A 19,377-nucleotide genomic window follows, 5' to 3' on the forward strand; every position below is an offset into this window, starting at 1 on the left:
TGTCTCCAGGCAGAAGGAGGTGGAGTGGGGGAGGGAGCTGACTGACAGACTCAGGTAGACTTCCAAAAATGTGATTGGCTCTTCTGAAGTCTCACTGATGGCCCATTCAGAAAATAAAATCACATGGAGCTATTTTACTCCCCAACACATGCAAGTTTTCCTAGGAACTACAACATGGAACAGTTTAACATCTGGAAGGATTACTTGGGGCTGGCAGAAGTGGTGGAAGAGATTCATAAACAGCAAAGCAAAGAAGACAGCTTGCAGATGGCTGCCACTTCTGAAGATGAGATGGAGAGTCCCAGGTTCAGAAGACAAGTCATTTCCTCTGGGACCTGGACAGGAATCACTATCTGTGCCTTTTGCAAGCACAATGGGGAATCAAAACACATCTATACCTCTCACAAATTGAAAGACAAGGAAGGAAGGGTGGCATGTCCAATCCTAAAGAACTACATCTGCCCACAATGCGGGGCCACACAGGAGAATGCTCACACCAAGAGATTCTGCCCCCTGACCAGGAAAGGATACACATCAGTATACAACTGCTTCTCCAGAAATTCAATGGGAAAGCGCCCTGTCAGTGGCCCCATACAGAAGAACAAGGATGATTCATTACCTCTTTCAAATATCTCTTAACCTGAAAAGGCCTCAGTTCCTCAACTCCATATTCAGGTAACTTTTTTTTTTTTCTAGTGAGAACCTACTTATTCTATTTCAGCCTGCTGCTGAATGATCTCATCTCTATCCAGATCATTAACTTTTTGAATCTTACTTTCATAGAGGAAAACAGCCAGAAGGGCTTTCAAGAGAGCCCCATCTAGTCCAGCCCAGGAATCAAACCTGCATCCTTGTGTATTATAAGCACAAGTCCTCTAACCAACTGAGCTATTAACAAGCACAGACAGTATTTGCAACTCTCACACATCAGTGGCAACACTACCCTGGTCTGAACTGTTCTGAAGGTAAAAAGGATGGGGATAACTTAGAAAGTAGGGTACTGAGAGAGCAGACTGATGTTATTTCTAGCTTGAATACTGCCTTTTGTCTGTCCACACAACAGATAGCCTTGTGCCTAGAGCCATTGTTTATACAAAATAGCAGTTTGGCCCCCCAGGGGTTGGTTACATTTGCCATGTAGCTGAAACCTAATTTAGGGGGTGACCATAGGAAAGTCACTGCATACTTGCCTCAGTTGCTCCTTCAGAGTGGGAGGATAATGAAGAAACTTCACAGAGGTATTGCAAGGCTCAATTTGTGTTGTATTTATATCCCCAGCTGGATATCCACTGGGGTTTTGTCTTCTCTATCTAGAGGGATGTTTGAGAACTTTGTTACAATATCTTGGGGACCCAAGTTAGTCATATATTTCCAGGCATTTTTCTCTTTCTCTGGCAGTACAGAACCTTTGCTTGCATTAGTTTCTTAAGTTGCTGCATCTTGCACTTCGCTGGGCAGTCTACACAGGTGGTTTACTGCAGTTGTCTAATTAGCTCTGTCCCATTTTGGTATCTATACGTGTGGCTCTATTTGGCCACAGGAAACTAATAAACTCTACAGTAGGTTCATACTTGTAAATACAAGTACTATCCTGTTGCAGAGATTTTTCGTGAGCAGCAGCGCACGGGTAATCGCGAGCGCAACTGGCTGGAGCACTACCTGCTGGGCTAGTCCCATGCTGGAACACCCTTGTGCCCCAGCCAGGCCCACCACAGCATATTGAGCCAGGATGGAACGGCTCCAGGCTGGCAGGCTGCTGCTTGCCAGCTGGGGCTGCTCTGACCCAGCTCAAGGTGCTCAGGGCACCTGGGAGCAATAAACTCTGGTGTGACGTGCAATGGAGTTTATTGCTTCAGCTTATTATGCATGCATAGATGTGCCATCTATTAATTTTCCATGTAAAGGCTTTCCATGTGCTTAATAAATGTTTTTAGCCTCAAGGCCCCCTCCATAGTTTCCTTGAATTTCATGGCACCCGACTTGAGAATCACTGAGTTAGAAGCTACATTCAGAAAAGAAATGGAGCAGTATCTTGAGACTAAAAAGGTTAACACTCACTGAGCTAGTAGGTCTCAGGTGAAGGCAGGGGGTGTTTTCTATCATCTTCCTTTTTCCTGCCCCCAGTCCGTCCTTGGAGTCACCACCACAGAGGGTGCCCCTGCAGGGGGTCACATACTGGCCACTGCCCCCACAGCCCTTTTTTCTGGTCCTGGGAGCATGGAAGAAACAGAAGGAATAGCCAGCAGGAGCAGCCTTAGGGGAGGGCAAACGGGGCAACCACCTGGGGCCCCACACTTTATTAAAATAAAAATTAATTACACTGAATATTTGTATTATCAGCATTGTATTAAGATACTTTCATTGCAGTTTCATGGATAGGGCAAAGTTAAACTGAAAATGTCCAATTTCCTTATAGTTCATTAAAATTAAGCCTCTACAAGACCCCAAATGACTCTCTTTTCCAGGTCCCCAACAACCCTAAGGCCACCACTGCAGCCAGGCTGCAAAGTGCAGCTCAGACCCCACATGTGCCCACAACAGAGCAAACTGCTGGGACTGTGGGGGCAACTGGCATGAATGCAGGGTGGTGGGGGTGTCCAGTGTTTGCCACAGTCCCCAAAGGAGTAGCCCCAGGCACTGCTGAGTAGCTGGGGCAGGCACAGGGCACCAGACTAAAGGAGGAAAGCTTTTACCTCCTCTCACATGGGCCACATGGTGCATCACCCTTAACAGGACCTTCAGTCATCCAGTTGAGAATCACTGCTTTAATCATTTCTCTGATTTAGTGTCTGTTAAAGGTTCTATTAAGTGTGTCCCATGATGATTTTTTCCCCAGAAGCAAACAATGTGACTAAATTTCAAGAGACTTTAACAAGGGTAGGAAACAGTCACAATACTGCTGCATTACTAGCATCAAGAAAAACTAAGGAAGTGATTCTTCTGCTTGACTCAACATTGGTGAGGCCGTAGCCAGAGTACTGTGTCCAGTTCTAAGCACCACATTTCACAAAAGATGTGGAAAAGCTTGAGAGAGTCCAGAGAAGAACCACCCGTATGATCAGAGACTTGCAAGGCAAGTCATACAGGGAAAAGCGGAGGGGTTTGGGACTTTTCAGCCTAAAAAAGAGAAGGCTGAGAGGGGACTTGGTAGCAGCTTACATCAGATGAATATATCAAGGGTTTGGTGAACAACTGTTCACTAAGGCATCCTTGAGGAAAACCAGGAGTAATGGCCACAAACTCCTGGAAGACCATTTCAGGCTTAACACTAGGAAAAATTTCTTCACGGTTAAGAGTGTCCAGAAGGTGGAATAAACTCCCTCCAGAAGTGGTGCAATCATCCACCCTGGAAATCTTCAAGAGGAGGCTGGACGGTCACCTGGTTGGGGTCACCTGACCCCAGTTGTCTTTCCTGCCTAATGCAGGGGGGCTGGACCCGATGATCTTGTGAGATCCCTTCCAACCCCTAACAATCTATGAATCTATGAATACAATGTAAGAAGAGCCATGTGTGCGACAGCTTGGAATATTTTCTTTTAAATGCCGTAACTGTAAATAAATATAATGGCCACAGGATGGCACTGTTGACTGCAACAACTTGTAAAGGCTGAGGCCTGATCTGGACTGAACTCCCCAAATAACTTCAAGTTGATTTCATTGAAATGGAGCACCTTTGCCTGTAGACATTGCTGTAGTGGTTTAACTCTGGCTTATAGCAATTGAACTTGCAATGAACATAAGAATTGCCATTTAGTGGGTCAGACCATAGGTTCATCTTACTTAGCCTCTTGTGGCACAGGGTGGCAGAGAGCAAGGGCTGAAAGGGAGCATGAACTGGGCATGACCAGAGTTTTACCCACTGTTCCTCTCCCACTTGCATTTAAGGTTTAGGAAGTTATGATTCAGAAGCTGTGCCCCCCTGCTTCCCTGCTCAATAGCTCCCCCTTTCCTCCAAGAATGCATCCAGTCCCTTTTTGGATCTGGCTAAACTCTCAGCTTCCACCACCTCCGGTGGCAGTGAGTTTCACCCTTTAATTACATGCCGTGTGGAAAAAAAAAACAACTTCCTTTTGTTGGTTTTAAACAGTTAACAGTTTGGCCACATGCAAAATTGTACCAGTTTGACTTGGGTGCGAGTTTTAAATCCAATTTAGTTAAACAGTGAAAAGGAATGTGGAATTAAGCCAATTAAGAATAGGTTTGTTTTAAAGCTAAATAAGTGACCATTACATCAAAATAGTGAATTCCACCAGTTCAAGTACATCTATAAAATTGTGCGTGTATCAGTTCAAAAATCAATACAAGCTGCATTTGAAGTAGTGTAAGACCAGAACTAGCTACAAAGCCTTTTTTGTGGTGTAGCTGTTTTCCCAAGAAGCATGAAAAACTCACACATACCTCCTGGTGCCAGCAAACCTCCTGGTGTAGATACAGCTACACTGACAGAAGAGTGCTTTTGTTGGGTTATTTGGAAAGGTGGGGGAGCTTTGTTGGCACAAAGGCAAATTTGCTTGGCGTATACTTCTCCACTTGGGGAGAACTATGCCAGTGGAACTATGCCAGCACAGCTGTGACAGCAGGCTCTTTTAGTGTACCCAGTTCCTCAGCACTCACAAAAGGGTTTGCATTCTTTTGACTAATTGGTTTTAAAACTAATCTAAACTAACTGGTGCCATTTCTTGGTTTATACCAGCTGCAGTGCTCAGAAGTGCTGGGATCCAGGTCACTGATATTTAAAATAGTGATTTACATACCACATTTCAGCCACAGAATCCAGAGCAGCATTTGAAGCAGCCGTAAAAAGGTTAAAGCTCTCAAATGGGGAAAAAGTAGGGGTGGGGGAATCCTCTCTCAAATTCACACTTGGCAGAACTCCAAGTTTTGCCTATATAAGAACTGAATAAAGCCTTTGTAGCTTGTTGGCTGGTTTCCCCAGCTCCTAAAGGATTAACACCACACCCAGAGTCTCTTAAGCCCCTTTCTTCACCAGATTGTTTATTTATCCAACAAAAAAAAACAAAGTAACACTGAAACAAAACTATTCACTTGACCTAGAAAGCACCATTTTTGCATCTACATCCCATGCCTGTCTCAGAAGCTCAGCCCTTTCCTGTAGCTTCTGCTTTACCTGACTCACTTCCCAGCTCTGTCTGATAATTCTGACTACCGGTCTCAGACACCACAGACAGCTATGACCTGAGGCCACCCAGCTCTTAAACAAGATCACTGTCTTACATCTTTGTATGCATAAGTTTAAACATAGGGGGTTAACCTGGTTGAGCTGAACCAATACACATGGATGTGGATGCTTTTTTCTGCCAGAGTGTTTTTTTTTTTTCATTTGGGTTTAACCTGGGCATGTCTGCATAGGATGCTTAATGTGCAGTAGATTAACTGATTGCACATTACAGCATCACAGCAAAAACCATGCTATTAGGCTAATCTGCAGTAGTATTAATCTACTGCACTCTAACCATCATGAAAAAAGTGTGCAATCACACTAATGTGCAGTAGGCACTGCACATTAATGAATGTGTAGACATACCCACCAACTCCTAATCAATTTAAGGCAGTGATGCTCAGCCTTCTGGTCCTATGGTCTGGATGAGTGGCATGGGGTTGGTTCGTGGACTGGATCCAATGTGCAGTCAGTCCATGGGTGCAATCAGGTCATGTGCTGGCCCAACCCTGTGTATCCTGATCCAGCCACAATGTACTGACCCCTCATGCCATGATGCAGCATACAGGGCCACATCATCCAGCACGTGAGGCTCCCTGTTGGGGCTGGTAGCATTCATTGTCACTCCCCTGCTGCCCAGGGCTCCCCTGCCACCAAATTTCCAGACCCATGGGGCAGATGACATGGCTCCATGGGCTTCATCCAACCAGCAGACTGGAGGTTCAGCCCCATCTAAATGAATGGCCTGGATAAATTAATTACAGGAAGTCTGAGTTTAAGCCTTAACTACCTAACTACCTGTGTCTATGACTAACTTGTTGTAAATGAAAACTAAACCTGGGTAACTTAACCCTGTTACATCTTTTGCTTACCATGTGATAAGAACAGACTCTGCAGTAAGCCCCCAGCCTTTTTTTTTTCCAGCTTATTCTACTTTTTAAAAAAATTTTCTGCTTCCTTGGTCACCAAAATCTGTCCTTTGAGGAGTTTGCACCAGTTTAACTAAACTGGCTCCAAATCACTCTTAGTTAAATGGAAACAATTTTCTCACATAGATAAGCTCTTGGAAGGTCTGTTATGTAGCCCAATAATTCCATTGTGTCTGCTGCAGGAGAAAGGGTGGATAATTCATTTTTGTTTGTTTGTTCTATAGGTTCCCAAGGTTTTCAGGCAGCCTTCTTCATTTTCACACTGTTACCTGGCCCCTCTCTAAGGCTAAAGCATCAGGGAACATAGAAACATGGATACTCCCTGCCTCATCAACTTGGAATCCTGTCATCTTCACTCCCCCACCCACAGACCCATCTTACAGTAACACTTTATTTTTCTAATAATGGACACATAATTGCCTTGGCTTCCAGATCCAGCTCAGGAAGAACAGACAGACATTTGGCCTACACTTGAGTTTTGCTGTGGCTACGCTGGCAAAGCCTATTAAATGTAGATAAGTCCTTATACCTGGGAAGCTAATAGTAGATGCCCCAGTTCTTGGGCCTTTATGTCATTGAGTTGAAAGGAGAGAGAAAGAATGTCAACAAAACAGTCTTGTTCTGATGACCGTGACTAGCACTCAAGCCATTCCTTGATGCTCACCGAGCAGTTCAATAGCTCTTAAAGCCTAGGTGGTCTCACACTTGAATTGAAGGGAAAATTGCACATAACTGGGTAATCATTCACCTGTTGATGTCAAAGTGGTGACTGATTAAGTACTGTCTTTTCCTTGTAAAAAATATGCATCTCAGCTCTCTGTGCTTTTATTTTCATTGACAGTTTTTTTTTTTATATGTTATACATATATCTTGTTACTTACCAGTTATTTTGAAAGCTGTTATGTTTGGTACTTTTTGGTTGCCGTTTTGTTAAAATATTATTTTGTTATTGCACTAATAAATATAAATTATATGTCTACCTGTTTTTTTAATTACTTATAGCCGCATAGTAATAATACAACACCAACATGTTTTAAATTAGATTCATGGATTCTGAGGCTTGTGTTCACTAGTTTTTCTTTCAAAGCACAAGAAGTGAAAAGGAAAAGCTAAATGTGATAAACAAATATGGTATTTCCTTCCCCTCCAACTAAGTAATTTTAACAATAAGCATAAAATAAGTGGACCAAAACAACATGAATTAAAAATAAACACCATCCAGAATCGACACTGAGGTTTGCAACACTTATAGATTGAAAGCAACTAGTAAACACCTTCACTTTTAATTCAAGGGTCACATTCTGGCTTAATTTGTGCTAGAAAAACATCATAAATGCAGGCGGTCACAGGGACTTGTCATGACCAAAAATGCATGCACCAGTTCTGGTTTCCTCAAGAAACATTCAGAAAGACTGCAGAACTCCAAATTACTTATAAGACATGGTGCCTTGTATGCAATTATGCTAAAGGCTTTTGCACTGTCCTAATGATGGAAAAGAGCTTTAAAGTGGATAGCGAGGTATAAAAGAGCTTTAGTGAATAAGATCCAGAATGTCACATATTAGGAAAGGAAAAGCCACACTGGAATGGAACAAAACTTTATGGCCAATTAAACTGTTAAACCAAGCAATATTACTATTTGGCTCTGTCCTCACCCACAGTCCTATGTCTCCTTCCATTTTTTTCCTGGGTACAGAGTGTTTGCAGCTCCCTTCAGGGCATGAGAGAGAAATTTCCCCGATTGTCTGCTTTTTCTGTACTTCAGCCTCTTTAAAGACTCCAGATCCCTGTGGGTGCTCATTATCAATCGACTAGAAAGAATGAAAACAAGATGTGTTTCACATTAGCAGCAAACCCTCTATAACAGCGGCAGGAATGAAATTCTAAGTGTCTTTAAAAATACCCTCGTAAAGATCCATAATCCTTACTTTGCTAATCAGCCAGCAGTATCATTCACACACAGTTTTCTTTCCCTAGATCAGCTTTAACCCAAGGGGCAGGTCTGTTGGGTCATTCATCAAGCATTTTTTCTTGAAAATGTGTGGAAGAAATTTGTATTTAATAGGTGTGAGTAAACAAGCCATAAAAAGGTGAACAGCTTTAAGCCCCATTCAAGACATATGATTACCTGCAATCACTGTACGGATGGAATTGCTCTTGTACTGAAGTTACCAGTGCTTGCTTAATTGGAGCCTAAAGCTCTTTAGACACTGTATGGTTTGTTTGTTCACACCTATTTAATTCAAATTTCTGAATAAGTGTCTTAAACGTACAAATGGAATCTCTTCCCCTTGTCTTCACTGGTATAAACTGTTTTTTGGGGGGTTAGTTTGTTTTTCTTTTAAACTGTGAAGACAGTATAAATATTTCAGCCTGCATTAGCCAGCAGGAGTTAACAGAAGGTTAAATGTATGCTAAGCATGTTTTAACACAAATTCCCCCAGACCGTTTAACTAACTAGTGGACAGACTAGGATTTATTTTGAATTTAAGTTAATTTACCTTGTCTGTCTTAGATATTTAACACAGTTTAGCTGAAAGATGTTAACAATCCATCTATTTTTTTAATTTGTAATGAAGACTAGGCCATAAGCTTTGACCCTACAAGTCTATGTAGTAAGGCTGCTAATGCTCCCAGATGATCTCAGACAGTCCCCCATTAGTTGAAAATATTCAAGGTTAAAGGGAGACAGGTAACCAGAGAATGGTTGCATATGAACAATACTTAAGACTCGAGAAAAATTCTAAATATGCCCATTAGGAGTTTGGCTACTTCTGCTTATTCTTGCTGCTAAATCAGTAGGATTTAGGTGCCCTGAAGAGATTCTATCACTAGCGCAGAGCTCGCTTCCCCACACTCCCTGCTCTGCTCACTTCTTCTTAGCTTTGTACACACAACTGGGCATCGCTCTGGTCCAATGTGAAGCTTACATAGGCCACCCAAAGATGTGGAAACCTACCTAGTTTCCAGGACCGGCTGTACTTTAAGCACTGTAAAACAACCCTCCCATCCTCCAATCTATAATGAAAATCATAATAATGAGCTTTACAGGTACCCTCCCTAATACAAAACATGTTCTTACTTGAGATTAGAGAGCTCAATAATCAGACCACAAACAACATCTGTTGCATCTTCCTCTTTGGTGGGATCATAAATTCCCTCCATCTCAACTCTGATGAAAAAGAAGAGAAGAACCAAGGTAGTACTAATCGCCAAAGCATCAATTCCTGCTCCGCTAAAACACAGGGCCCTCGTTTACAATGAGGCCATTTTACATAGTTAAATGTAATTTACTTCAGTTTTAAGGGCTCCTTTATGCTGCCAGAGAGGTGTGAAGGAGTTTAACCAGCCTTTGCCCTTGTGTAAACAAGGAGCAAACTGATACCCTACCAGTTCAAAGTTGCTCAAATACAGTGTAGAATTACACTGAGAAAAGCAAGGTAAAATTAGGCTGATGTAAGGTATACTTGTGTAGATGTTACCTGTCTTTTCTATCCTGGACTAGCTGTTTGTTCAGTACAAATGGGCTGTCTGCTTCCCTGCCACCTGCTGGTGAGGTGCTGGAAGCTCCTACTGCAATTAGCTCCCCACTGTCTCTCTTCCAGATGTTAGTGCCCTTTACATCAGGTTACAAAACTGGTAGTCAGCATATTTTCTACAATCTAGATCACGGTTCTATTTTTTCAAGTGTTTCAAATAAATATAAATACTGTTTTTCACCAAGAAAAAATATCAATGTGAAATTATCCTAGAGATAAAACTATTTTTACCTGTAAAAAAGTCCCCGGTATTTGGTATTTCATGCAAAAATAATAATCTCACACAGCTATAATGCCAGTCTTCTGAAAGGTTCTCATAATGTCTTGGAAACTGTAGTAATTAATTCACCCAATTCCTCCCAAACAGCGTAGAATAAAGTGTACCAAAACATACAACACAACACAACAGTTTAGGGTTAGAAAATAGAGGAATCCTAGATCCATTTAAAACTACAAGGAGAAGTTGATGTAGACAAAATGTAATTGTCCTACCATCTAATCTATGCACAGAGGATGTTGTCTCTACATGAATCCTCAATAGACATTTGCCTTTCATGTGGAACACTAGTACACATATTCATGTATGTCTAGTTAGCATAGCAGCAGTGAAATGGGAGGAGGGGTTTATGTGTGGACACTAGAGCCAGCTGACACTCTCCATTCTTTCCGTTCCACCTTGTAATGCAATTGAGTCTTGGTATCTCTTCCTGCCACAAATCTTCCTAGTCCAGGAGGAGCCACTTGATTTAAAAATCTATCTAGCTCCATTAGTTAGGCTTAATAGGCATAATCCTGACTGCTGGTGAAATGCAATATTATTTACTTTGGAGCATAAAGCTATGAAATGGAGGAACATATTGAAAAGGTTTCACAATACTAAATGTTACATCTGCCTACCTGGGCTGCAGCTTTTTTGGATGATGTATACTAATGCCTGGAACTGGTGTCTCTGTATCACTTAGTTCTCTTTCAGCAGACAGATCATTTTTAGGCACAGAACTGCAATTCCTGTCCACAGGAAATGCCTGAGGGAGAAAGACAGACAGACAAAAATAACGACATGCTCTGCATAACAGATTTGATTTGACACACTCCCACCCAGAGAAGGATTGTTTCTAATATGTGGTCATCCCTCGCCATATTGGGAGGGGATGAAGAAATCTGTTGTCCTTTAGAAGTGTAAAATACATGCATTTTAGCACTACAATGCAGAATAATGATGGTGATTTCTTTATAAAGTAATTGGTGGTGAATACAAGCAGGGAGATGTGTCCTCTAATGCAGAATTGTCCAAATTATGCAAACTAAACACCTTCCTGGTAGCTTACAGGGAAGCCAAGAACTGTATTTAGGCCCTAAGTCCAGGGGCGGGCAATTATTTCGGGTGGAGGGCTGCTTACTGAGTTTTGGCAAGCCATCGAGGGCCGCAGGACAGGCAGCCAGGGGCAGATAAATATTAATTTTATACATTTTTCAGGGGCCCCACAGGCCGGACAGAATGGCCCAGCAGGCCACATCTGGCCCACGGGTCACATTTTGCCCACCCCTGCCCTAGCCCTAAAGTGTTTCAAGCTAGGCATCCAGGAAATGGAGGAAAACAAAAGCAATGAATCGTATGAGCAGATTTCACCTCCTGATTCCCTGCCATTGCAGCGCCCTGAGACATTGGCAGTGCCATTGGTGTCTCTGCTCTATTCCTATGGGAAGTTTTTGTACCTACAGGTAATGTGGCACATGTGGCCAGGTACAGGATGAATGCTGTTTTTTTCCTAAAAGCTAGATGTGCCCAATTCCACCCTAAAAGGGATTTTTTTAAATCAACATTAACTTACCTTGACAGTCACCATTGATTCATTGATTCAAATTACCTGCTGCAGTGAAAGTTCAAGGCTGTTATCTTTGAGGGTATCCCATAACTGGCTGTCAGGCAGCAATTCTACATCCAGAGGAAGCGTCTCTCCCCAGGGGGAACAGGTTTTGTCCACAGGGGTGGCACTCTTAGGCACACCACCAGGTAAGTCCATATGTGTTGCAGAAAGAGATGTCTGGCCACTTGTGTTAACATCAGCTTCTTTTCTATGATGAGTCATCACCATTTCTCTTTCAGGCTGCTCAGACACATCTACAAAGGAAAGACAACTTTCTGTAGGAAAAGGCTTCATCTTGTTTTTCTCACAGGAAACCCATTCTTCATTGTTTTTTCCATTCAGCGACTTGTCAGGAGATGGAGAGAGCTGTAATCTTGCCTGTGGAATCTGACTCACAGTTGGTTGAACACTTCCTGTATTTAAGGACTTTGCTTCGAGTCCATTACATCCTAAGTCACAGGCACCGACCTGTGATTGTTTTCTGTCAGGCCTCAGCCTGTTTCCATTTTCCTTCCATTGCTCCAAAGCCATGTAATGATCTTGTGTGTTCTTACATGTAAAGTTCCCATGAACAAGGACTGAAGCACTGGAGACAGATCCTGCACTCACACCTGTAGTCTTCTCTGCCTCTTCTCTGCCAGCATCACTTTCTCCAGTGTAAAAAGCCATTTGCAGTGGAATCTTACTGACTTCAGAGTGACTAACTCTGTCAGTTCCTACATAACACTGATGGATTGTTTCACTGGTTTGTTCACTTTTTGATTCAAAATTATGGATGTCCATCTCAGGATTCACAATCATAGCCTGAGCACAACTAGGAAAATCCCTCCCAGAGACAGCTCTGTCATTGCTGCTTTTCTCTGTAACTCCTCCATTGTTGCAAGGGCCGCTTTGCCCCTCATCTTTGCCACTGCTGAGGGAGCTGCTTTCCTGTGTGACTTTGCAGCTGTCTCTCTGTTCTGTAATGTCAGCATTTGTGCATGGGCTGCTCTGCTCCATGTCACTGGTTTGGGAGCGGTTTTCAGCAGCCATTTTAGCACTGCTGTTCTGAGTTTTGCTGTCATTGAGTTCTGCAATTTTGCCGTTATCAAGATTGCTGAGGTCTACACTTTTGCCATCTTGGTGTGGACTGCTCTGTTCAACCTCTCTCACACCACTGCTTTCCTGTCCAGCTTTATCACCAGTGTGTGAGTTGTCCTGTTCTTCAGCAGTGTTGATGTTTATATCTGTTAATGGGGTTTTAACAACATTTGTCTTTCTTTCCCTTTCAGTGCTTGTATCATCAGCCAGTTCTAGGACCTTCCCACTCAAATTCTTAGTCCATTTCCTGTTTTTAGCAAAGTCATCCAATTTAACATCAGTTTCATCCAGCATGGATTTTTTTTGTTGCACAGTCTCATAGGAACGACTTGGAAGCACTTCATGTTGACTGTCTTTACCTCTGTCAGTAATTCTGGGCTCTGATGAAACACTGCAGCTTGCATCCTTTTCAGTTGGGTTTTCAGGTGATCCTGCACATAGGCTTCTATTGTCATGACGACTCCCAGCATCCTTGCAATATGAAATACCATGAAATAAGGAAATGGGTTCCTCTAAAGAGAGTTTACCACAAATACCTTCTTGCAAATTAGATACTGCCCCCATTCCTTGGTGAGAATCTCCCAGTCCCACTCCAGCAGCATCACTGCTAATGCTTTCAGTCTGATACTGGACCTGAGCTTTAACCTCTAGTCCTTCACCAGTATGTTTCTGACACTGAGGAATCACCTGATCTCCTGCTTCTTCTGCTATGCCCACCAGTAAATGTGTCAGCTCAAGTGGCTCTGATAGTGATTTTACTTCCTGAACTGCTGCTTCTGACGAATCACAGGCTAGACTGCTGTCCATGCACGAGGGATTAGACTCCAGTATTTCCTGAAGTTAAAAGATTTGTGCATTGTCAGTGCCTTGGGAAAGAAACCAGCAGCATTTAGTATCTTCCAAGCCATATAGTCCTACTCAATTCTTTCCAAACAGCTGGCAATTTAGCAAAAGGGTGCTGAATTTAGAGGGCATTAACATGAGTGACACCGGTTTTTTCAAGGGTATCTGAAAAGTCTCTAGCTAGGCAGTGAAAAATAGGTGTTCAGAACCTCAAATGTTGCATAGCTCCATTTTCCTCAATTTACAATATGTGAGTATATCTACTCCAAACTCTGTCAACCTTCTCAATACAGATTTTTTTAAGGCTGGGTAAAATTTTAAATCTCAAAGGTCCACAAAGAATTTGAATACTTGCACTATGCATCCTACTCTATTTTTTCATCCCATGGATTTATAATTTCCATTTACATGAGACTGTGGAGTTGTTCTACATTGCTGAAACAAATGATAGCATAGAATATTTTCTCATGGGATGTGGTAGAAACCCTATCACCAACCTATTTAGAATGAGACAACAGACTATAAAGCAACCCTAGAGGGCCAGCTAAAAGGGACTAGATTACAATACATGCTTCCCCCTCCCCGAGGCTTTACCATTCAATCAATTACTGCATGTTGCTGACACTGGGTAACATTTTCACACGTCTCCAACTAACGTAGGGACCTAAGCTTGAGTCTCACTGAAAGGTGATGAGTCTTAACCAAGTCTGTTGTGAAAATGGGACTTGAGTTACTAAGTCACTTGAGTGCTTGTGAAAATTTTACCACCTTGTTTCTTTTTTGGGGTAAAATTTATGGAGGGACTCATTCTTGGGTATTGGTAGCTGTATGGATTGGCAGTCCATTAAATGGTGTAGGAGATGCATTTATCTTGTATTATTGTTGTGAAATGGGGCTTTAGATTTTTAGTCAGAACAAAATATTTCTCTACCCTTTCCAACATTTAGCAAAAAGAAGTGCCTTTAACTTGTAAATGCTACAATATGTAACTGTATATACACAGGCAATTCATGATCCAGAGCTATACCTGTTCTGTTTGAATTTCTGAAGCTTCTCCATCATCTTTCTCTGTTCTTTCAGGCAAAGCTTTCTTTGGTTTTGCAAAAACTGGCACAAACTTCCCCACTGTGTTCTACAACCAAGTTAAAAAATGACGAGTGTAAAAGGTGGTTATTCCCAAGTGTACTAAATAATCCAACATTCTGAGCAATAACCTGCATGTCTTCACATCAGCAGCTTTCAGTATTGTTTAGACAGATACCAAGGAGAGAAGCTCAATTGGCTTTATAATCCTGCCTAGTAGATAGCACTAACCAGACCATTTTAGGCTGTTTAATAACAGTCAAAGCTGAATCTAAACATTTTTCCTACTTGCTTTGCTGAATACTGCCTCTTTAAGAATGCATTTCACAGGATTTCATAACTCTTTAAAACCTTTATGTTACAGCAAAACTAAAGATTATATATTAGTTGTACATTAATAACTTATATTTAGGCTTTGTGATGGAGGCATCTCACTCAGGTTAACTTTTCTCAGCTGCACATTGCTCTCATGTAATCTCACCAGGTAGTTCGATACATTGATGCCTGCTGACAGTGTCCCAGCTGGAGGGGTTTAGGGTTGTGTTGAAGCAGCATGTCCATACAGAAAATCCGGCTGCATGTTAGAAGGTAATTAAGCTGCATCATGGAAGGAACCGACTAACCGCTCGATGTCTAGACAGCCCCTTGAAGATCACAGTTCAAATTATCCCTACTATGAACTTTTAATCAAACGTTTGAAACAGACCTACCTGAGATAAAGAAAGAGAAATTGAGTCTTTTGTCTGGTTTAGGTGTTTCAGCTCAGAGGTAATCTTCCTTCCTTCATCATCTGAACTGCTTAGATAAAGAAAACACAACACCATGCACATGTAGGTACTGTTAATGAACAAACGTATATATTCCCTGGTCAGAGACAGGACATAGAATCTAGACCCTGTATTCTGTTCCCAGGCCTATCAGTATCTTGCCAGGCTATTTTAGAGCAAGCAATAGTCACTTTGTGCCTCTGTTTACCCTTCTGTAAAGTGGGAATACCATACCAATCAATTTCATGGGAATGTTGGAAAAATTAGTATATGTGAAGAACTCCAATACCCTCAGCTGAAAGATGCCACTGAAATGCAAAATATAAACCAGACATATATATAGGACCTGCTTTTTAGAGGGACTGAGACCTCCCTAATTTCTTGTGGTGTTTTGAGTACTTATAAAAATCAGGCAAATTTTACAGTCCTTGACTTTCATTGAATGTTTGCCTGAGTAAGTACTGGAAAAAAAAATTGTCTTTGGGCCTGAAGTGAACAAGTGAAGGAAATCCTACACTTGTCATCAAAGGGCAGTAAAAATTAAAGAAGTGTAAGGAGTGGTGAAAACAAACTTGCCTTATACTCAACCCCACTCACAAGGCTAGGAAGAATACCCTCACCCCTTTATTAATTCACTAGATAAACAGAGTTTTGGAGTAATGTTTTGATTATTTCAGAGATTCATGGGGAACAAAGTCAATTACCTTGTTTGCACCTTTTCCACAAAAACTTCAATGTTTTCCTTGTTCGTGTCTTCCCAGTCCTTTGCTTCTGCTGTGATTGATTTTGATTTTCTTTTGGATTTATTAGATTGAGGACTGTCAGGTATTTCTAAACAATTCTCTCCAGTCAGCTGGGAGTTTCTCCTCAGACTTATTTTTGCCTGGAGGTCATCATTTCCTTGTTTTAAAGAAAAAAATAGGAAACCAAAATTATAACATTTTATGTAAAAGGAGTAGGTTGGCTGACCACTGGGGCAGGTTTTGTGTTAATTTTGGTAGATATCACCTAGAAGAAAAAGTGTGTATAATTTCATACAACTACACAGTAACTTGAGAGCGGAAGCAATTATATCACAGGTTCTATCAATGGAACCTTAGTAGGTTCAAAGGATCATTACATAGCTGGCTGACCACTGGGGCAGGTTTTGCGTTAATTTTGGTAGCTACATAAAAAATTACAGACTATTATTAAATGTTAATGCAAACTATGACACAACTTGGCATACAGGCAGTCCTCAGACTTATGACACAATTGGTTCCTGAAAACCAGTCTTAAGCTGAAGCGTTGTTAACTCAGAACTGATTTTTCCAATAGGAAAGAATGTTATAAATGGGGGATTCGTTCCTGAACTACAGCCTGATACCCTATTTTCCCCAGAAATAACCCCAAATTTTGTACTCAATCAGTTATACAGTAAAAGCTCCAGTAACCAGCATCTTACAAGCTGGCATGCTCAATTAACTGGCATACTGGCTTGTAAGATAAAGTGAAACTGGAAGTGCCCACTGTGGCACTTCCAGTTTCTCTGAGCCCCCACGGCCTGGGGCAAAGCAGCCTGAGCTGCTGAGCCCCCACAGCCCGGGGGCATAACAGGTTGTGCGGGGCCTGCCTCCCTGTCCCACGGGGCCCGCAGGAGGGGCGGCGATGCGGCAGGAGAGATGCCCCAGACACGGTGGGAGAAACGGCAGCCCAGGCCGCTTAATTAACTGGCACATTATATTATCCAGCATCCCCCATTCCCAGGGGATGCCAGATAACAGAGCTTTTACTATAGATGAGTATTATAGCTACATCAATGTATTTATATTATAAATAGCAATCATATTGATTTGGAGGGACTTCTTTGAAGTGACTTTGCTGGACTTTCTGAAGGGCTCTTGGTTGGACTTTTTGAAGGGTTTTTGGCTGGAGTCTTCTCTGGAGTCTTGGCTGCAGGTTTTTCTGGAGTCTTGTCTGCTTTCTTAAAGAAAGTGTCCAAGGAAGTTTGGACAGATGCTCTCCAGGGAAATGGGCTCTTACTGAGCTTCACACACCGCCTGATACAGCAAAACAGAAAACTAAACCTAAACAAGAAATTCCAAGCCCCTCTCTGTCTTGGAAATCCTCCTACAACAGTGGAGCCCTGTTGTATTTTTCTGGGAGAAAGATTTCTGTATGTCTCCAGTGTTTAAAAGTTAATTATGCAGTGGTCAAATTCCAAATTTCTTTCCTAGGGTAAACCTGTAATTGTATTAATCAAAACAAGTCCTAATGAGGTATAAGTCTACAGCTAAGTGCTGCCAGCTGACAAAGTTGTAATAATACTATTACTATAATACTATATCTTCAAGAAACTGATTACCTTATAAGCTATAATTTGACAAAGCTCAGTGATCCAGTAGACAGACACATCTTAGTCTGAGAAGATAATGGGGAGAGTAGGTAACACTAGAAATTAACATCATATACTTAAACATATACTGAAGGAATCTCTAGACCCAGTTCTAGTGTAAGTCAAGACAAGCTCCAATAAAGTCAAAGGAGTTACATCAGGGAAAAATCAGGACCTTCCACTTCTGGTCCTTACTGCAATGCAGGAAGCTCTCTCTTGTATGCACAGCCAGCTTGCCTCTTGAATGAGAACCTCGAGCACTGAGAGCCAGCTGGAGCACCAATTTCTCTCATTCCACCCCGAAGTGAAAAGAACGCAGCAGATCTGATCGATTCTAGGGCATTTTAAATAGATCATCTTGCTGTACCTTTGCTTTCAAAACTGCTGCATTTATGGATTCTTCAAAATGCATGGAGATAAATGGTAGGGAAAGGAAGATAACTACTCCCAAGGAACTGTAGACTGCACACCCCACTTGCAAAGTTCATCAAATCTAGTCCTTTATTACCTACTCTACCATGTAAAGGCACCACACCGGAGCTTTTTCTGATACCCTGTAGAGTAAGAACACAGTCAAGAAGAGACAGCAGGGCTACACAAGGCTAATGCTGAGCTCCTTTGTTCCCAAACAAGAAATGTGGCTTTCTACATGAGAAAAACTCCCATGTCTCTCAGGGAGGTCTTGTGAAAAACGTAATGAAATGCATACACCACCCAACTCAACTCCCTGAGAGGCAGCACTGCATAGGAACCAGAGCAGTGAACCATATATCAACAGCTGCCCATTGGGAAGGCACAAGTTTCCCTGTCTGCAAAATGGGAATAGCCACCCATAGTTACCACACAAATGAATTGCAAGTGGAATGAATTCTTCTCAAGTGGCTTTAAGAGCCACAGAAGGGGGCTGCTACTTAGGAGCAAAGCATTGGGAGGGAGGCAGAGGGTGGTGGTCTTCCAAACTCTCTATACAACAGCAGACTTTCTGAAGCAGATCACTTCTCAGATGCCACCTTGCCTGCTTTTGCCATGTCATTAGGTCTGGTCAGGCAGTGGTCTCAGAGGAAACACTACCAGCAGCAGCAGGGGCAGCAGCTTGAGATGTAAGCATTTGCATAGCCTGGACAACATGAACCCACATTCCTCTTTTGTAGGGGAAAAACCTGAGTGCAATCAGAAGGGAAGAACATTTCAGGACAAATAACCTGAGCTCTCAGGAAGGGGCTGCTGGAGCCTAAGAGATGGGAAGAGAGGAGACACCAGTCACCCTGAGCTTGAGGCACCAAGCTGGGCCCATTACCTGATAAGAACTCTTTCTTCCTTTTACTCATGTTCCCAGGCTCTTAAAAACCTAAAGGCAGGATGGAGAGTTCTGGGTAGACAGAGCCTTGGTTTCTGCTGCTTCATACATACGTAGAGAGAAAGGCTCTAAGCCTGCCTGTCTCGTCAAATCAGCCCACCACCCCCATCCGTTGCGCTCCTACCGGCCAACGGCTTTTCCCGCCTTTTTTCTAGCCACCCACCATTCACCTCTAGCCTCCGCCCCCAAACTCCCGATCGACGCCCTCCTACGCCTTTTACCCCGCCCCTGTCAGCTCCGTTCATTCTATTTTTAAGCCACGCCCCCATCGAAGTGTGTCTTCAGGGTCACGCCTCTTTACATGGCGCACGCGCAGCTGCCTCCCCGCGCATTGCCGCCTGGGAGTTGTAGTACTTTC

The 19,377-nt window shown here is 42.4% G+C and overlaps 2 protein-coding genes and 1 long non-coding RNA gene across 6 annotated transcripts in view; 2 read left to right on the forward strand and 1 right to left on the reverse strand.

Moving 5' to 3' along the window:
* The window catches only part of LOC109288809, a 21,233-nt gene extending 14,152 nt beyond the window's left edge, over nt 1-7,081 (forward strand). For both annotated transcript variants that reach the window (XR_002095231.1, XR_002095230.1), the window contains exons 6-7: nt 20-675; nt 6,333-7,081. This is a non-coding gene — a long non-coding RNA (uncharacterized LOC109288809). The remainder of the gene's footprint in view (nt 1-19; nt 676-6,332) is intronic.
* Nucleotides 1-19,101, reverse strand: part of CUNH19orf57 (chromosome unknown C19orf57 homolog) — a 25,564-nt gene extending 6,463 nt beyond the window's left edge. Inside the window, exons 1-8 of one of the 3 annotated variants that reach the window (XM_019504565.1) lie at nt 18,960-19,085; nt 15,993-16,188; nt 15,232-15,316; nt 14,466-14,570; nt 11,516-13,429; nt 10,545-10,672; nt 9,191-9,280; nt 7,695-7,919 (exon numbers count right to left, since the gene is read on the reverse strand). In XM_019504565.1, coding sequence (XP_019360110.1) covers nt 7,772-7,919; nt 9,191-9,280; nt 10,545-10,672; nt 11,516-13,429; nt 14,466-14,570; nt 15,232-15,316; nt 15,993-16,188; nt 18,960-18,990 — 2,697 coding nt within the window. In that variant the 5' untranslated portion in view covers nt 18,991-19,085 and the 3' untranslated portion in view covers nt 7,695-7,771. Of the gene's footprint in view, nt 1-7,694; nt 7,920-9,190; nt 9,281-10,544; nt 10,673-11,515; nt 13,430-14,465; nt 14,571-15,231; nt 15,320-15,992; nt 16,189-18,959 lie in introns of those variants that run through there. The other 2 variants (XM_019504564.1, XM_019504566.1) reach the window with 2 other exon arrangements.
* ALPK3 (alpha kinase 3) overlaps nt 1-19,377 on the forward strand; it is a 121,477-nt gene that overhangs the window by 67,153 nt on the left and 34,947 nt on the right. The window lies entirely within an intron of this gene.

The sequence above is a fragment of the Gavialis gangeticus genome, unplaced genomic scaffold (genome assembly GCF_001723915.1).
Source record: "Gavialis gangeticus isolate Ggan-Ray unplaced genomic scaffold, GavGan_comp1, whole genome shotgun sequence".
In the NCBI taxonomy this organism is placed as follows: Eukaryota; Metazoa; Chordata; order Crocodylia; family Gavialidae; genus Gavialis; species Gavialis gangeticus.